Source organism: Anoplophora glabripennis, unplaced genomic scaffold, assembly GCF_000390285.2.
Source record: "Anoplophora glabripennis isolate ALB-LARVAE unplaced genomic scaffold, Agla_2.0 scaffold80, whole genome shotgun sequence".
Classification (NCBI taxonomy): domain Eukaryota; kingdom Metazoa; phylum Arthropoda; class Insecta; order Coleoptera; family Cerambycidae; genus Anoplophora; species Anoplophora glabripennis.
The window spans coordinates 1,337,629-1,357,531 of record NW_019416401.1 but is presented as its reverse complement, the minus strand read 5'-3'; the positions used below and the strand labels follow the sequence as shown (position 1 = coordinate 1,357,531).

At 33.5% G+C, this 19,903-nt stretch overlaps 1 protein-coding gene across 1 annotated transcript; it reads right to left on the bottom strand.

Annotated features, from left to right (window-relative positions):
* Positions 1-295: 295 nt before the first annotated feature.
* LOC108917594 (probable poly(ADP-ribose) glycohydrolase 2) lies at positions 296-18,966 on the bottom strand. The gene is made up of 12 exons (XM_018724283.1): positions 18,667-18,966; positions 14,268-14,414; positions 14,010-14,206; positions 11,608-11,846; positions 9,439-9,615; positions 9,185-9,349; positions 8,926-9,127; positions 8,333-8,861; positions 7,671-7,850; positions 7,500-7,621; positions 7,199-7,383; positions 296-1,389 (listed from the first exon to the last, which is right to left on the bottom strand). The coding sequence occupies exons 2-12, from the start codon at positions 14,396-14,398 to the stop codon at positions 1,051-1,053; spliced, it is 2,466 nt and encodes an 821-aa protein (XP_018579799.1). The 5' UTR covers positions 14,399-14,414; positions 18,667-18,966; the 3' UTR covers positions 296-1,050.
* Positions 18,967-19,903: the final 937 nt, after the last annotated feature.

The following is a 19,903-nucleotide window of genomic DNA, read 5'->3' as shown; positions in this document are numbered from 1 at the left end:
AATCCGAAAATATCATGGTTGTTACCGTAAAGCAGTGGTGTACTATTTTATTTGGAAAAATATGCCACCGATACCCTGTATCTCCGCCACTGGGGCATGTAAATTTTAGGAGAAGCCCTCAGATTTTGTGCCCAATTTCAAATTATTTCACTTATTAGTTTTTAAATTATTTAAAATAATAATAATAATAAATTATTATTAAAAATGAAAAACATTTTTTTGAAGTTTTAACACCCTGTATCTTTTTAACGTAGCGTCCTAGATAAAAACTTTATAGGAAAGACCCCTTAAAGTTCACCAAAGAATATGAGGTTTCATTTTTGTTCACCATATGTGAATCACCCTGTATAATAATTAATTAAAAAGCTTATTTCGTCTAGTGCAACACTAGTCGTGCTTTTATAGTACTTACAGATTAGTAGGTTACTATCTGCCAGTAGGTACGAAGCAGTGGGTAACGACAGTAAATAAACTGACAACACAATATCCAAGTTTTTAACAAAAAAATTATGTAATGTTTTTCTCCAGGTACCCTAAAAACCTTCTCATACTAAATTTTATTAATTTAAAAAATGAAAAAAAAAACATTTGAAGCACCGGCTTTTTAAGGAAGGAAGATTGTCTAAAGTCTATTTTCAGTCAACAAAGCTATCCTTGAAGTGTTCATTCATTGTCAAATACTGCGTACACCCCAAAACACTAACTGAAACGTTTTGAGCAAATTTTAGAAGAAGCGTTCTTGTTTTTTACAATTTTCTCACTCGGAATTTTCATTTTCATTTGTTAAATGCGTCACATTACTTCCTTAGTTAATTTTTTAATGAATATTGGTGTGCATTTCATAGATTAAAATCTGCAACGTGCTAGTCATTATTGCTTTGGAAAAAATGACACAAATAACAAAATTTGTCCTTGATTAAAAACAAACTTCTCGATTTATAGAAATTTGGGCATATTTAAAATAATCCTCTGTAAAATACACACCAGCAATATGTAACACTGTACTCGTAATGACTAGATGCTTGAAACCTCGCAAATATAAAAAAGCAACTATATCGTCCGCTCAACACCTATCAGTTCCTCGAACAAAGTCCCACTGAGTTCCTTCCCTTGCAACACGTGGCTGCAGTACCTCAAAGTCGCCTCAGCCAAGTCTTTAACGGTCCATTTCCTGTCGACCAGTATTCGACACACCGTGTCCAGCTTCACCAGCTGCTGGTGGCCGTAGGTGTAATAGGTTACAGAAGGGGCTCCCGCCACGCTCGCCGCCAGCCACTGTATTACCACTTTGAGTTGGACGTCGCCTTTTCTCGAAGAACCGCAGCCCCAGTTGCCCGTCGATATAGGCTTGAGACCGTTTTTCGATTTCTGTGTCGATATCTGGGATAACTGAAAGAAGACGGTCGTAAATTTGATGTTTGTGTTTGGCATATTAATTTTCGTATAAATTTCCAATTTCAATAGTTTCTAAATCTATGTTTATTATTATGAGGTCATAAGTTATTGACGCGATGTTCTGAGAAAAATGGTTTTATAAATGTTTTTTATGTTCAGATTTTCTGACTAGGATTCTTGGTGAAATTACTGTTTTTTTTTGTAAATGACGGAGTGTTTTCCTCAAAATTTAAGAATATTTTCTCATATAAACACTTGTCTTTGAAGCCTTCGTTTTTGATATACAGGGTGTTGTTTCCAAGTTGTCAAGAAAAAAAATTGCCTCTGAACAATTGAAAATATTGAAACAAATTTTTTTTTCTATAAACATGAATAAAAATGGCATTTAACACAAAAAAAAAAATAATTTTTAGCTCAACTAAGTGATGTAGATGAGGTACGGTAGTTACGGTATGATGGTTTTTTGGGTTGTTATGCCATAGCCCGTGTCGCTGCCAGTTATAGAATTATCTTTCACTTTCTTAACCTTAGCCACGAATCTTTGACTTACCCTTGTTATTGTCGGACTAGTTTCTGTGAGGGCGAACCACCTATTAGAACTTTTCGTCCACCCTGATGTTCTCTTTGGGAAAATATACAGGGTGTTTGTAAATAAGTGCAAAATATTTTAGGGGGATGTTGCCGAAGTTATTTTGTGAAAAAAAGTTCATATAAACGTAGGTCGAAATATGCTTTATTCCCGAGATACAAAGTGTTTAAATTTTAATTTTCTATTTATTTTTTTTTTAATTATTTCAGTTTTAACGATATTGACTTGAAATTTGAAAAACGCTTTGGAAGGATAAATGTGCATTTTTTGGGGTGATCCGAATATTTCTACTTGCACCAGTGGCGGTCACGCGAGAATGCCACAACCTTTTTTAATTAAAAAAATGGTACCCCACTAATATATCCCATTCCCATCCCATTTTTATAGAAATCTGCCATCAATTCTGAATGAAATTGGTCACTTCAATTTTTTTCGTAGGATGCGCCGTTTTTGAGGAAAAAATAAAACATTTTATTATAGGTTTTGTTAATCTTTTATTTAAAGGTGCTTGTTGAAATATTCGGATTACCCCAAAAAATGCATATTTATTCATCCAAAGCATTTTTCAAATTTCAAGTTAAAATCTTTTAAAACTGAAATAATTAATAAAAATAAATAAATATTTAAATTTAAACATTCTGTATCTCAGAAACGAAGCATATTTCGACCTACCTTTATATGAACTTTTTTCACAAAATAACTTCGGCCAACACCCCCTAAAATATTTCGCACTTATTTACAAACACCCTGATATTTTGCACATACAGGGTGTTTATTAAGTGCTTGTACAAACTTTAAAGGGTGAATCTTTAACTAATTTTAAGATAGAAAGTTCATATGTTCATAAGTTCTTGAGATATAGTGACCAAAAAAAATTTTTGTTTGGTATTTTAATTAATTTTTGTTAAGTAACATGGCGATTTGATGAAATTTGGGAAAATGGGAGTATTGATAATGAGAAACACAAATATTTACTTAGTTTTTTGTTTAATGTTAGAGGGCGCCACATTCAGTGTTGTACCTGGACTTAAATAACCATAACTTTTTTGTGTTGCACTGTATCTCATTTTTGACTAAACGCACCTATTCTCCATTCAATTTTACATACGAAAGGTACTCTTAGTATTTGTTGCTGAAAGCAGCCATTTCATAAAAAACAGGTTTAAAGTTAAACCCGCGGTAGAATTTTTGAAAAACAAGTGAAAAAATGTGTATTTTATTGATTATATATTGTAAGACTAAAGTACTGCTACAAATAAGTTAATAACATATTATTTACAATAATTGCTGAAACAAAAATTATTTTTGAACGCTCTATATCAAGAACCAAGCCATTGCAGACTCATGTTCATATGAACTTTTTACTTTAAAATTAGTAAAAGATTCACCCTTTAGAGTTTGTACAAGTATTTAATAAACACCCTGTATATTATGGATACCCTTTTCAAAATCTATCAGGGTCGACAACTTCTATTTTATTTTTTTATTCCCAAATTTCATCAAAATTGTTTGTGCCAAGATAGACCCCATACTTGCTCATTAAAATACGTAGGTATAACCATTTTTATTTTCATTTGCCACCAGTGACATTTTCCAGTGGTGTGCAATAATTTTTAATGAAAAGGTAATCAGTAGTTTGACCTTGAATTAATTTTTTCAGGTCTAATGTCATTTTATTAATATGTCGTGCATACAAAATTTTATTTCATTATCTCCAATTGTTCATAAAATATTCGGAGATGTAACAATTTTCTTTAAAACAAAACTACACCCTTTATTTTGAGAGCCTCAAAAACAAGTGTTTGTATAAAAAATATTTTTTAAAGTTAAAAATGCTATTCATTTTTTATACATTGCTGTGTATTTTGAAAATGTACAAAATAATTTCGTATTTATTGTGATACTGAAACATGCTGTCTTCATTGCATTCAAAATAGCATGCAATCCAAATAAGGAGGGGGATTTGGCCTGCCTTCACTTGGATTACAAAAAAAAAGACGTCAGTATGTGTCCCAATACTGTTACATTCCTTAGGTTGCGCTATTTCAAACATTTGGAATCAAAGAGAAGCTACGGGGCAGTTAGTATATCTCATCCTTAAACTGGCTCTGTATTCGTGCACGTCAGTGGAAGGTTATTTACAGGAGCAAAATCACACCTTAGCAGTTAGGTATAGTTTACCGGCTATTTACCTTTTCGACTTGTGGCAAACTGACATTTACAGAAATATCTTCCAAAGTTTGGATAATGGCCTCATTAACACAAGACAAGAACCAAGCTCTACGCTTTTTTGTTAGACTATTTCGATTTAAAGCGTCACTGTTTGTTAATGGAGGAGAAACGCTCTCAGCCGCTAAATCGGGCTCTACTGGCTCGTCACTCTGTTAACAACACTTTATTTCAGAATGCCATTTCCCCTAAGAAAATTAGATTCGGGCAAGGATTAATTCAAACTGGTATAATTTGAAAGGCGTTCGTTGTGACTTGAACTTTAGATTTTTTATGGACCCTTCTCACTAGTGTAAATTTCATCTTTAATTGAATGAATTACACACCATTCAAAGATTATATTTATTTCTACATTATATTTCCTAAATTTAAATAAAAGCCACATTTATCCCATTGCAATTTCTCTCAAGAACAAATCAAATTGAAGACAGACTTGTAGTTGTTAAGGAGGTTTATCGGGTACGGAGGTACGTCTAAAGTCTAACGAAAGATTCTGTAGATTCGCTAGTGACTAAAGTAGTAAGCTTTTAGATTTGGCAATGTTGCACTTGGCTGGCGCGCTCGGCTCGGCGTTCGCTCGCTCCCGTTCGATCATTCTGTTTGTTTGGACACCTGCGAATTTCAAATAATACGCTACGTCGAGACCGCAGCGTTGCCGCTATCACGCATATGGAGGATAAGTTAGTCAACGACAGAAGTTTGAAGGAGAATTATTATAAATTATGTATCTTACAAGCACCTAATCGATTTCTACAAGCTGTCATACGGTTCCTTAGATATCAGTTTCCTATTTATACAAGTTGCTGTGGAAACTGTTCGTCAATTGTTGCGCATTCTAAGTGGAAAGACCAAAAAAATCTGCATTCTCATAAGACTCTGTACTAAATCGTGTAAAGTTATTTTATTAATATCTCGTCTCTTAGGTATCCAAACTAGTCATAATTTTTTTTGAGGATAATAAGCTTATATTGATTTTTTTATGAATATTTGTTCGTCAATTCCAAATCAGATAAACCTCCTTAATTTGTCAAAATAACATTAATAAAGGCAATAACTTTTATTGTGAGAATTAAAATTCCTTCAGTGACGATAGTGAAAAGAGAGAATTAAAGTTCCTAGATATAGATAAGGCACCCCGATCAACTGCCATTTTGATCGGGGTGACCTCCTATCGTCATCCTTGAAAAACAAGTCTTAATTTTCAATGTGTTTCTATGCAGTCAATTAATTTTTATTATGCAATATAGAAATATTTTTATTTAAATGAACTACAATTACATTTGGATAATTTTATACAGGGTGATAGAAGTTTGACTGCATTAATTTTAACAGACGATAGAATACATTAAAATAAACAAAAAAACCTTCTTATGACACTCCTAAACTCAACCATTTCTGAAAAAAATATATATATAGATCTCCAATTTCATGTACAAAAGTTCAAATTAAGGAATATTGACATAACTGCGTGCATAGAATACCATAAAATGCAATGTTTATCACACGGATAATACGAGGTACTAAGCTGTCAATTAGTATTTGGAATTGGACCGTGTCTGAGTGTTTTTTGCGTACCACTATTTCTTTTTCTTGAGGTGTTTTCTAACGAGTGCGCGAAAATTGGATTCGAAGGTATCGTGCGTACATTGAAAAAGGTGTTGGACATTTTGAACTTATGTTGTAGTTTGTTTTGTACTTGTGCGTTTAAAAATGACGGAATTTTGCTTTTTGGTAAGGACTTAAATTATATTTAATTCGTATGATTATTTGGATGACGTGAATCTTTGGGTACTTTAATTACATATTTTTCGAATTCATAATTTGGTTAAAAGTCAAGTTCCTGTTTTAAGAGATTCGTGATTACTAAAATTCCAACTAAAATTTAACCACAACACTATTTTCGTACTACAAAATCTATACATTTTAATTTAAATATTTAAAAACTAGAAAGCATTGTCTTGAAATTTACTAAATGTTTCACAATAATAGTTGTTTACATTTTTTCCGTAGGACAAGTCTGCCGCATGCACACGTGGTATGCACCAGCTGTGTAGCCATGAAATAATGGCACTCAAACTTCTTACTTGTATATATGCCAAACCGCCATTTTGAGTCAAACAAGAACATTGATTGTTGTACTTGGTCAATCTAGGCACTTTAGGAAGAATTAAAATTCCTGGATAGTGATAACGTACCGCTATCAACTGTCGTTTTGGGGTAAAATCCCTATTGCTAACCTGGAAATATGTTTGAATTTTCAATAAATAATAAGTTTTAATAAATAGTACAAATTGACTTGTGTCAAACCGCCATTTTGGGGCAAACAAGAACATTGATTGCGGTATTTTAGTCAACCTAGAGATTTTAGGGAGAATAGGAAAAGGGAGACATCTATTGTTTTAATTTTGAATCACTCTCATAGAAAAACTTTTAGTCTTGTATTTGATTATGTTTATGCTTTTCTGGCAACATTCTTTAACTGTCTTGGAAAAAATATAAATAACAGCATTTTTTTAATATGGAAAACTGTAGCGAATCAAAAATAATCAATTTAACTGTCAATTTCATAATTTTTTTACTTTCCCAAGAAGCCATCATTTGATTGTCTGTAGTCTGTCAAAATTTTTTTAGAAAAGTACAAAAAACAGGTTTAAAGTGTAAGAATTTAAAATACTTCGCATTCTTAGAATTTTTAAATTTAAACTAATTTTGTAGGTTTCTACAGTTTATCTTGACAAAAAAATTGGAAGAAAATATAATTTAAGGAAAAATTTGTGAAAAAAGTCCATTAAGCAAAAAGTAGACGACTAAGTCAACTCCGTTTGAATTAATCCTTTTAATTGTGGAGGTCTTACTAATTTTCTTAGTAAATTGAACAGATGTTTTATTGTTATATATCCAAACTTAACCCCCCTCTCCCCAATTTAAAAACCTATTGAGCAAAATCACATGTTAAAGTAATACCTCTCGAGATCCTTAACTTACCAGTTGGGCTGCAAGTCGATGTTTCTGTCTAGCTAGTTCCAAGCTTAAGGATTTGGCACTCAAAACTAATTTGTTTTTCTTCGTACTGAACTCCTCCAAGTTTCCCGTACCCGAGTCACAACCTTCAGTCATAGGAACTTGGACCCCGGCGAACGACTCGCTAAGTGTGCGTTTCAAAATTGATCCTAAAAATGCATAATTCAATCATCTAACGATTATAGATCAACATAAAAAGTGAAGTTACGTTAAATCTGTCTTTATCACCTGAATCAAACTTTGACACTTTGTAACTTTCTTGTACCTGCAAATCGAACGACAGCCATTTCCCTCGCGTCCAACTCCCTCTTGGTGCCTTTGTCAGTTTCCAAAATGGGATGCTCCAGCCAACGAGAGAACTGCTCATACACCTCTTCTAATTCCGAACTAAAATTCAAACCTGTAAAATTTTTAAACATATGACGGAGGTTTCTACCTGTACTCGGTGCTGAAACTATATTCGGAGGATTTGTTAGACTCTTTCCTGCTTAGAGCACACTGTTTACTTTTAAATTTGTCTATCCAGAGTCTCTCTTTGTTCAGGGAATGCTCCAAGAACTCTTCGTCCAAAGAGTCCTCTTGTAGAGCAAATCCGGTGGATCCACCTCTTCTTACCCTATGGAAAACCTGTCATTAAAATTCCTACATATTTTGTGGAGTACTCTTGGAAAATACAAATTGTACAAAACTGAAATTCAGGTCCAAAATAGTAAAACAGTGAGTCAAAGTTTCACTACTTAATTAGATAAAATAATTTTGTATGTTCTCTGCGTGGAGATTGTATTGTGCTGTTCATTTTGCATAGTGTTCCAATAATATGTTTAGGCTGGGTGCTGGCACTTGTTCTATTGTTACAAGATTCTATTTCTATCTCCGCTTCCCATCGAATCTGGTGTAGTGACTATCATGGATAATGCTCCTTACCATAGTCGATGAATGGAAATATTGCCAACATATGCATGAAGAAAAAGAGAAATTACGGAGTGATTGAATGGAAAAGCAATTACACAAAACAAAAAAGCAAATAAATGACATAAGTGGTGGTTGAAATTACTGAATCTCGCAATATTACACTTTTTGGACTCGGTGTATACCTACTTTATATCTGGGTCGTGGATTCCAGATCCAGTCACTGATATCCCGACAGCATAGCTCTCTTCACTGGAAGTCACTGGGCTCTCCGATATCTCTCTCTTCAAGGCATCCTTCAACTTCTGAGCAAAAATATGCCTCCGTTCTGGAGACTCCAAATCTATGCTGTACCTCTTGTGAAAATTCTCGTCTTCGCTATCATCTTGACTAGTTTTGGCACTGTGGAACTCACTTTCCGAAGATTCGCAACTGGAGTATTCACTACTGTCATCTTCTAAAGGTCTCCTGGAGACTGGTAAACATTCCCCTGAAGAGCCCAAGACTATGAACCGACCCCTTCTGTTGTGGACGAGAGCTTCGTTGGTGACTTGGCCCCGTTTCTTTAGGTTGCGTTCCATTTCTAGCTTCACCCGGAGTCTACTGGTAGAGGTGTTGTTGTTGTCGCTTATTGGCGAAGCGGATCCGCTCTGGTTGGTGCTGCAGGACTGCTGGGTTATTATGGGGATGGTACTGGCGGGGTCTGATTGAGTGGATCCTGAATTTCATGAGTTAAGGTTAAATATTGTAAGAGAATCATCGGAAGCGGTTTATGTACTCACCTATCGATTCGCCGATGGGAGATAAACGCCTTCTGTGATTGTAGGTTGCTGTTAGAACAGGTTGGCCCTGATTCACGTTTTTTGTTTGTTTTTGTTGGAAACCTAAAAGACATTTGTTCAGTTCCCTTAATATGTTGTCTTCTTCGTACTGGCCAATCGGTAGTTTGGTGTAATCGTCCGCATCCATACAGCAGATCGTTTTCTGAAAAAAGTGTATTTAATTAGTCATGGAACTTTTCAGCAAAATTTTTTTTGTTACCTCTTTGGGCATTTCAAGTTTTTCCAAGTTCGCTCGGAACTTTGGATCGGAAATTCTCGAAATATGCCTGACGTTTTCAATTGTAAGGACTTCGTTGTCCTCTAAGGCCTCGACATTTAGCAGCACAGTCAGTAACTCTGGAGCGGTTACCAAACTTATGCATTCCTGGAAAGACAACCAAAACCGTCGTTTTGCTATTTTGAAAAATAACTAACGCAAAGAAATGTTGTTTATAAAGAAAGAGCAACTTTTACCTGAGTATAACCGTTAGTCAAAACACTTCCACCTATTTTGGCACTTGCGAAACATATTTGTAGGCACTCATCGTCAGATCTTTCCAACTTTCCATCGTGCTTTATTTTTAAGGTGCATAGAGGTAAACTACATTCTAACCAGTCTTCGATAGTCAGCCATTCTTTGCTACTCATCACCTAAAAGAAGAAAATGAGAAACAATAAATAAGATATTTCCAAAGTATTGCACTCTATGAAAATTGTCCATCCTAGTATATTTCCATATATGAAAAAAGTGCAAAAATAGAAGTTGTAGTATTTGTATTTTTTTAATGTATGAGTTGCAGAGACAATTAAACAAAACCGAAAAAAGTGATGTCTAGATTGAATAGAAAGTAAAAAAATTTAGGTCCAAATCACATTTATAAAGATACACACATATAAAGATATTTTCTCCATTTTTTTTTTTTTTCATTTTATAACTACTAACTGATTTATGAAATAGTTTTTTAACTGCCCTTTAAAAAATATAATATTTTAAAACATAATTTTCCAAATGAAAGATTTCATTTTTAATAGGAAAAGTAAGTATTAAATTATTACCTATTATATTTCAGAAGACGAGTTTAAATGATTTTTAGGTAGTTTATATTTATTTTGGGGTGAATTTCTTTGAATTTATTAAAAATATAAATATATTCAAAAATTCTTGTGATTTAAATATATATCTCGAGTAAGAAATATTAATAAAACTAAATATTTATAGATTATTCGAAACCCCTATTGCATTTATGTAGTTCATTAGTCTGTTTATTCAAATAGGTGTCGCCACATGCTAATGAGCTGTCACAGTTGTCTACTTTTAACAGAAATTTTCAAATGTGTTCTTTTTTATTTTGTATCTCTTTGGTTTTGGCTAAGGCTAAAATAGTAGCTATTAATTAGCTAAAATAAATAGTTATTATTTTTTGCTAAATCGGTAGGCAATATAATATGATGTCTACGCGTATGTGATGACGTCACTTGAGAGAAAGACTAATAAAATCGTGGATATGGAATGGAAATGCAACTTTCTGTCATTTTTCTAATAATCCAAAGCAGTTGCGGTCTAAACATCTCATAATTCATTTTATTACGCAAAATCGGTAACATTTCTCCAAACTTGACAAAATATTTATGTTTAGAAAAATATTGGAAACAATTTTTCATTGAAAAATTATTAATGCGCATGCATAACCTATATATCTTAGTAAGACTCAATTATTTGCATCACACAGATTTTATAATGTTAAAAAGTTGTTCAACTCTTACACCTTTCTCATTTATCTCGAATTATAACAGACAATTTTTGCGTGACCACTCTGTACTTAAGCAAAAATGAATTAAAATATTTATAGTTAACAGTGATGGACAAGTCATTGGCTTTTCAACTAAACCAATGAAATTTAATGTTTACATATCTTGATGTGCTGAAAATGTTTATGAGGTCATTACTTTCAAATGAAAAGAAAATAATGTATTCATTAGTTTGGTTTTTTTTATATAAATTATACATATACGGAATAAATTATGTGCAATAGAATGCAAAATTGTGTCCCTTAGACGCAAGTGTATGTAAGTTAATTGTTTTTTATGTAAGGATAAAAATAACTGGATCTTAATTGCGATCTATGGTCGGTAATCCGCAGAGAGCGGCTAAAAAAGTAATTTAGTGGAAAACTTGTACGCCTTTAACAGATGGAAAGATAACCTTGTCTTGTTTACGCAGGCATATTAAATTATAACTTTTAATTCAGGAAAAATATGCTAGTAGAGTTCCTAGAAAAAAGGAATGAGTATCCTTGTCAAAAAAATAAATTCAGCCGATATTCATATCCCTATGAAAACATTTCCAGGAAAAATAATAGTGGAATCGATTTACTAATAGGTGCGAAGATCATATCTAGGTCACTTTTCACTTTTATCCAACTGCGGGTCTAGAATACGCTTCTCCTTCTTTTTCCGTTTCTGTAAGTCGAAGTTAGCGCAGCAAAATCCAGAGACCTAGTAAAAAACACCTATCTCTACCTGCAGTTGTTTATGTGCTTTATAAATAGTCAACAACAGGAGTCGCACGACTTGTCGCCACGTGTGACATAAGCTTTAGGGCACAGAAAAGAAAATATTTTCTTTAAATAAACGTCAACTCACCTGTCGATAGATTTTCAATTTCCCATCAGAATTTTCATTGTTCTCCAGCCATTCGAAGTAGTACAGGAAACTCTTCAACTTGGACTTTTGCGCGTTGGTGTTCAGGTTTTTGAAAAAATAGGAGAAATTGAAATTTTGCAGTGTAGGATGAGTCTTATCGGTTCGTTTTGGAAATGTTGAGAAAAAGGCGTTCGCCAGCAAAGACGACACGAAAGAGTATTCTAACTCGGTACAGTCAGCTGAAAAAGTATTATAATCTGCATTTGTATAGACTTTTAGTGTGACGTCACATATTTAGGCAATCCGCAACAAATTGTCATAGTTGAAATTGTACAGACCGAATCTGACCCTTGTGTACTATTTACGTAAATACTATAAAAACGAACAACTTCAAATGAATATATTGAGAAGTATTTAAGAACACGTGTTTGGTAAAATAATACTAATGTGCTTAAAACTTACAAAAAACGATATAAAAAATATTCCTAAATTTAAATAAAGTAAAAATGTAACATTAGCCGTGTTATTCCTAATGCGCATGTCCGGAAAGAATAGCCTCATACGCATGTGATGTTATATCGCTGTCATCATTAGCGTATTTTCTCTTTTTTGTTTAATCTTGGCATTTTCTAGTTCTGCCAAGTATTTTTTTATTGTTTTTCTTGGTGCTCTGCTGTGCCAGTCTGTTTTTGGAGTGTTTTTTTTCTTTAAGTGATATTGTTCTATAAATTTAAAATTATAAATTCTATAATGCTTTTAGTTTGTAACTTGGGGTTTGAAACTTCTTAAATATTTCTAATATTGCGAGAATATCACGATATTTAAAGTCATGACAAAGACATTTTTTTTTGGCGCTTATGTCCAAAGTACTTAAGGTCGAAAATCGATCTAGTAAAAATATTGAGAAATTCTTCATGACAAGGTATACTATGAGGTTGCCTATTATCTGGCGTTTGTGACGTCACTACTAAAAAGGTCTATTAAAATTTCTGGAAGAAATGCTCTTTGGAAATGAGAATTCCCTTATATTATCTTAATATTCCGGGTTTTCCAAATTAATAACCCTTTTTCTAATTATAGAGAACTGAAATTTTGTTTCTTTTCGTTGTTTGTTCATGAAAAATTAAGGTTTTGTTTATTTTTGTTGCTTTAAATAAAATATATTTTTTTGTTAATTTGTTGTTGATGTTTTACTAATTTTAGATTTGAGAGCATTTGTTGAAATATGTTTATTCCCATTCTCACACATTTATTAAGGTTTATTCCAGTTAATTAAATGTATCATGAAATATATTTTGGAAGTTTTCGTTTTGAATTTATAGAATTTTTCAATTTTTTTCCAATTTTTTATCCGAAAAAACGAAAAAGATCAAGTTTTTTCCCATTATTCCATTTTTTCCCCCATTAAAACTCTAGGCGTAAGCACTGGAAAGCCTGGATATAATAACACATGACAACTGATCTTAAACCAGAAACCAGACACTATACTTTCCTGAAGGTGTTCGACGCATTCAGTCCAAATCCGACTTTAGAATTGCTCTATCATATCAGGTGTTAGAAATATTCTAACCTCTTTTTTTCGCTATGTCTGAGGTTAAGTTATATGACAAAGTAATTTTCCTCTACAAAACTCGTATCGGCATCTGAAAATCAATTTTGAATTTTTCGAATATCTGTTCCTCATTTTTGAAATTTATATTCGTCGATATTCGGAAATTGAATAGCAGCAGACAAATGTTTAAAAAGAGAAAAATCACATTACAAATACCTACCAACGTCAGGTTTTTTTAATCCATATTTTTTACTAGAAATTTTGTACTTATAGTATTTGACAAAATTTCTAAATTCCCGTATTCTTTTTATTCCATTTTCCATATTCGATCCGCTATTTTGAGTTTTCTAATTGTGACTTGTGACTTCAGATTCGTAATCAACGACCCCAAAAACCTGAAGGATCATTGGGAATTTATAATTTGATTGTATTCTATTTCCTAGTCTTCATCTGATGCTGCAAACAATTGCATCAAGAGAAACGAAGGTGTTCGAACGATTTAAAATGGATTTTCAAATGGCATAACGAATTTTGTGAAGAAAAATTTCTCAACCACAAATACAGCGAAAAAACAAATTTTTCACGCTTTTAAGTTACCACATCTAGAAAACCCGACGGGATGGAGCAATTCGGATTCGGATTCTGCACATCAAGAACTTTCGGAAAAGTATAGACTATAGTTATAGACCATCTTCTGGGTTCAAATTTGTTTGGTCTGATTGTGAGTAATAAGAATGTCTTGGTTGAATTCAAAGATTTGAAAAAGCAATGTGCCTATTCGTAATCAATTATTTGCAAGTCTTTTGGTCACATTCGGACTCTTTTTAATTGTTGGTGGCTTCATACTCACGTTGCTGCTGTAAACTAAAGTGTAACCCTCTCTTGGGCCTGAGTTCCTTGATCCTAAGCGCTCTGTTCACCATATTCGGTAAAGTTTTGTTCAGAAAAATGTTCCTTTCTTCGCTAGTCATGTCGTTATCCAGGAAATTTAGAAGCCCCACGAACTGTTCCGGATCCACTATCTCTTCTTCCGGGTCTAAGCTCACGCTGTAAAATACACGACGGTCAGTAACAATTCGCGCTTTGGTTTTTGGAGGAAAATATATACTTGCACATTTCGTATATTTTCTGCATGCCCTCTATCAGCTCGGGGGTGTTTTTGGTGTGTACCATTTTCTTTAGCTGCCGCTTTACGTTCTCCCACCACGGCAGGTCGCTCGGGAGCATCACCAGGGCCATCCTTGACGTAGTAAATCTATTTTGTAACAAAAGAGAAGCTGAGTTAATCTTCGAAATAAATGCTTCTTTAATTTATGGTGTCCCAAAATATATCTTTTAAAAGTTACTTAAGAAATACCAAATAGTTTTAAACATGTGTCCGTTTTTCGCATCACGGAGATTTCAGAGTTGTCTTAAGAGGTATAAAATCGGTCAAATTAGGAATGTGCTGTCAAAATTTCGCATTAAATGTTTTGTTTGCAAAGAACTCTTTGTAAAAATTGATAATTTGATATTTAGTATAAATCATCATTGGAAAAATGTGATTTTAAATATTAAAAAATGCAATAATGGGTTTACACCCTTAAGAAAAACAAAAGTTGAATGTCAGTTAATGCGACTAAAAATTTGATCCCTACAAGTCTCATGGCTTATATTCACTTTGATTTTCAATTAAATAAAAAATATGCAATCATCAGTTTCTCCACGATATATCAAAATGAAATGTATCTCTTAAGATAAGACAGATCCACAATGTACTGGATATATCTCTGAAAATTAATTTTTTATCGATGACGTTAGTCATCACTAATACGAACAGAATCGCCTATTTGACGTTTCTAAAACATTTATTTATGAATTAATTCATCAATTTATGCGGTTTAACACTTTTCTAAACTTTGTCAATTTGAAACAAAAGCTGCTATCAACTTTTCAACCAAGTCATAGTAAATATAAAAAAAATAGAAAACGAATACGTTTTCTTGAAAATGTTGGGAATTGTTGTTTTTTTAATTAGATAACATGGAAAATCATCATTAAAGTACCACAATTATACTAAAAATATGCTGAATATGTGAACAAATAACGTTCTAATGGCTGTTTTACACTGCCAATTATTTCATGAAATCGCTTCATGAAGAATAGACTCTTTTAGTGTGACGTCACATATTTAGGCAACCCGCAACAAATTGTCATAGTTGAAATTGTACATACCGAATCTGACCCTTGTGCACTATTTACATAGATAATATAAAAATGAACAACTTTAAATTAATTTATTTTTACAAGGATTTGGAAGTATTTAAGAACCAACACGTGTTTCGTAAAATAGACACACTAATGTGCTCAAAACTTACAAAAACGATATAAAAAATATTCTTAAATTTAAATAAAGTAAAAATTTAATATGAGCCGTGTTATTCCTAATGCGCATGTCCGGAAAGAATAGCCTCATACGCAGGTGATGTTATATCGCTGTCATCATTAGCGTATTTCCTCTTGTTTGGTTTAATCTTGGCATCTTCTAGTTCTACGTATTTTTATTGTTTTTCTTGGCGTTGTACTGTGTTAATATGTTTATTGAATGGTTTTTTCTTCAAGTGGTTTATTATAGACGTACTCTTAACCATAATCAAACTTTCCTTGAATGATATCCTGTCGCGAGGCTACTTCGCTTATTACTGAAATTCTCTTCATTGAGCATGCTCAGTAACATTGTTATAATTTTAATTTATTAATTACTATAAAAGTCAATACTCGCGTATAAATTTAAATATATAAATTCTATAATTCTATTAGTTTGTCACTTGGGGTTTGAATATTTCTAATATTGCCAGAATATCGCGATATTTAAGCAATTTTTATGGCAATTATGTCTAAAGTAATAGCTGTTTTACATTGACAATTTATTCATCAATAAATTGACGAAGTTCTTCATCAATTAATTCACGAATTTATTGGTAAACAGTGTGGTTTTACACTGCTACAGACTTTGTCAAGTTTTTTGACGTATTAATCAGTTCTACCAATGAATCAAAGAAGCAAATAAATTTCAAAAATGTCACCTTTTCACTCATAATTCTAGTGATACAACAGCGGTACCGTTCTGACACATATTATATAAATATTAGTTTTTGTAAGTAACAAATCAGTAAAAACAATACAAAACTAGTACGACGCCACACAGTTATTTACATATTCCAATAACATAACCTCATTACTGATCTGAGGCTGCAAATCTGTTGGGTTGGTACTTCCGAACTTCACGAAGAAATTGACGAAAATTAGAACATGCTCTAATTCGTCAAGAACTTAATGAATAAATTGATGAAGTTATTTGACAGCTGATTTGGTGCATTACACTTGTCCAATTTCTTGATGAAGCGACTTCATGAATTAATTGATCAATAAATTGTCAATGTAAAACAGCTTTAAGAAATTCTCCATGACAATGTATACTATGGGGTTGCCTATTGTTTGGCGTATGTGACGTCACTACTAAAACAGTTTATTTGAACAAGTCTTAGTATAATACATCAAATCAACTGTCAAATAAAATTCTTGAAGTTTTTCACCAATTAGAACACGTTTTAATCCTCCTGCTTTCCTGAAGTACATACCAGCAAAATAGTGAGGTGAAATTATTTGTTTACTTGATGTGTGATAGGTACTTGAATTGGCCAAGTAGGATTATAATTTTTTATGTCTATTTAAAAATTAACAATTCTCAACTTATTCAAGGAAATGTGTTCCTTTTGAATTTATTTTTATTTACTATGACCTGCTTCTAAAGCTACTAGAAGCAATTTTTGTGTGAATACAGCAGTTTGGAACAGTGTTAATACCAAACACTTTATTAATAAATTGATGGATTAATTCATGAAGGACTTCGTGAATTTATTCTCAATGTAAAACAGTTGCACTGAGGAGGGAAATCGACCAATAAAATAGTTTTGCTAAGATAATTTATATTATAACAGCAATTTTTAATCTTGTTATCGGGATATGCATTTTCCGGAAAAAACAAATACATACTATAGGGAAAGTTAGAATTTTTCCCTGGCTATTCAATGGTGACCATGCCATGACCACTGACCACTGACCACGTGCTCGTTATGGCATCAAGACGATTTTTTTAAATAGTAACCCCCCTTTTTGACTCCGGAAATAGAAAGAGCGGAAAATTTTACGTTCAGATATGACCTTGACCATCGAAATTTTTGAAAGTTAACCGATAGTCTCCAAATTTTGTATACGGAGGTTTTCGAGGTCGCTGATCACGAATCCAAGGTCAGATGTTCAAAATTCAATATGGCGGATCCAAGGTGATGGATGATGGGGTTTTTAAAATTTAATTAATGGGGACCAAATTTGATATAGGGGACTTTTGGGGGTCACTGACCCCACATTATAAGCAACCCCCAAAACGGCCGTATACCATCTCTGATGCAAATCGACTGATTTTCAAAAACTTGGTCCGCCATCTGGAATTTTGCAAATTTGACCTCGGATTTTTGATCAGTGACCCCAAAAATTCCCGTAACAACGTTTGGTGCAAATCAGTTGATTTTTGAAAAATTCGTCCGCTAAATTGGATTCGCCATTTTGATTTTTTAAATCATCTTGACCCCATAGTGACCACGTGGTCACTGGTCATGGCATCACCATTGAATAGCGAGGGAAAAATCCTAACTTTCTCTATATTTGGTTTTCCGGAAAATGCATATCTCGCGAGATTTTTTGGGGTTCCCATACTTATACCACCCTGTATATTAACATTATGTTAAGGATAAAAATGATATGTATAGTAAAAGCGAACGTTGGTGGAACTATCGAAGGTCTTGATTTTTAATTATAACTTTTTAAATATAAGGGGAAAGTTAATAATTGAATCCAGCTAAGTGTAGATAGTTGTGGAATTAGTGTCTAAAAAGTTATTTACTTATTTGCTGGTAATGTCATAAAACTCATTACCTTAGGATGATGATAACCTAACAATCCGCGATATGAACATTTCTAGGATAAATTTTGTACTAAAGCTGCCGTAGAATAAAAAGATGGTCCTTAAATTTAACAAAATATTGATATTTTATATTTTTTTATTATGACAGCGTCGTAACTTTTTTAGTCTATTTAAAGCAGATATTTTGTTTGGGTCATTAATTTCACGAATAAATTTATGAAGTTATCGCGTTATACTTGTCCAGTTTCTTGATGAAGCCACTTCATTCATGAAGAAATTCCCAATATAAAACAGTTGAAATACAAAAAAAATCGCCTATTTGACGTTTCTAAAACATTAAAAGCATATATTTTCTACCATTGGGTATCGTTTGTTGTTTCTCTCACCCTATATCGAGTCATACAAGCAATCGCGGACGGTATCTCACGTAACTGCGATATTTTAGAAGCTGATCTAACCTAAAAAAGCAAATGCACTTCCTACCAAACAATCCGCCTCATTCGGGCGACACTGGTGCACCATATAAACACACCGATATACTTACCAAAAAAAAAAACTATCGGTCCCAAATAGCCACCGAAGGGGCCAGCTAATAATAATCACTTATTTTTAGAAAGGAAGGGTAGCGGAGGCACTCGAGTAGCGGGTAGGGCAAGGGGGATTTTCGGAAAATACCCGTAATTCTGCCATGCTTCGAAGGCTTGATATGTTGGGTAATCGAGTGTGGGGTATGAGCACTACCGCGCCATGGTGCCGAGGCGAGATTTCACGGCAATGTGGCTCTCGCCTGCGCTAAAAATACGCCCGCAGAGTGTCCAGACGGCGTCCCGACGCCGACGTCGGCCTCGGCGGACGCTTCTCGGCTGGGCGCGATATCGGCGGGCTTGCGCTTGAAATTAACTGCCGCCGGCTCTTGTGTACAGTGGGGGAAACGTTAAATGTACCGATGACAGGTGCAGTGCTTCCTATGTGAGTTTTGTTTATATTCAGTCTTTGTCCAACTCTGATCGTGAGTCATATGAGCACAGACTGATGTTTCTGATTACAGAGCAACATGCTCGTGATCATCCTGAATATAATTCGAAATATGTATATTCCTCTAAAAGTGAAGATGCTTTGAATTCTTTATTAAAGTAATTTCTATAGGTTGTTTTTATTAAATATACGGGGTGTTCCATTTAGAATAAGCAAGTAGATGGCGAGTTCCGGTATAACCGGAAGTCCTACAACAATGACATTATTTTATTTAAAAAAGAGCACCCCCAAAATCCCAAGGGCCCAAATTTTCAAAATGGATATCGAGGTAATCTCTGAAATAATCTAGTGGGTCGTCACCATAAAACAGCTTGTATATTCGTTGTACTCATATTATTGTTGGGATTTTGGGTAGAACTAAAACACTAATAATAATTAAAAGATATTGTTTATTCACTTATTCAGATAGCACATCTATTCTGTATCAAATCAGATTAAAAACTAAAAATCTCTTAAGCTTAGTGCTACAATACAGAGTAGGAAAGTACCGATGGTCTATCAGAAGTTACGTGAGAGCGATAATGTAAGCTATAGAAAAAATTTTCATATCTATAAGTTATCGGCAACATAGATAAATCAACGGAAAAAGTGACTCATAACACGAAAAGTGGGGGAGGGGGCTTTCGCTCCGAGACTGAATTCGGAAAAAATTTCAATATCTCGGCTTCTAATGGACCAATTTCGATCTTTTTTTTTAATCCGATGTTTCGCGATCCAAGAAATTCAAATATCATAATACCAACTGT

What these genes read in the sequence shown, in the direction of transcription:
- LOC108917594 (XM_018724283.1), bottom strand. Translation starts at nt 14,398, where the DNA reads ATGGCCCTGGTGATGCTCCCGAGCGACCTGCCGTGGTGGGAGAACGTA. An exon ending in AAAATATACGAAATGTGCAA is followed by an intron (nt 14,207 to 14,267) that starts GTATATATTTTC and finishes TGTATTTTACAG; the next exon opens with CGTGAGCTTAGACCCGGAAG. An exon ending in ATCGACTTGCAGCCCAACTG is followed by an intron (nt 1,390 to 7,198) that starts GTAAGTTAAGGA and finishes GTCTTCTTTCAG; the next exon opens with TTATCCCAGATATCGACACA.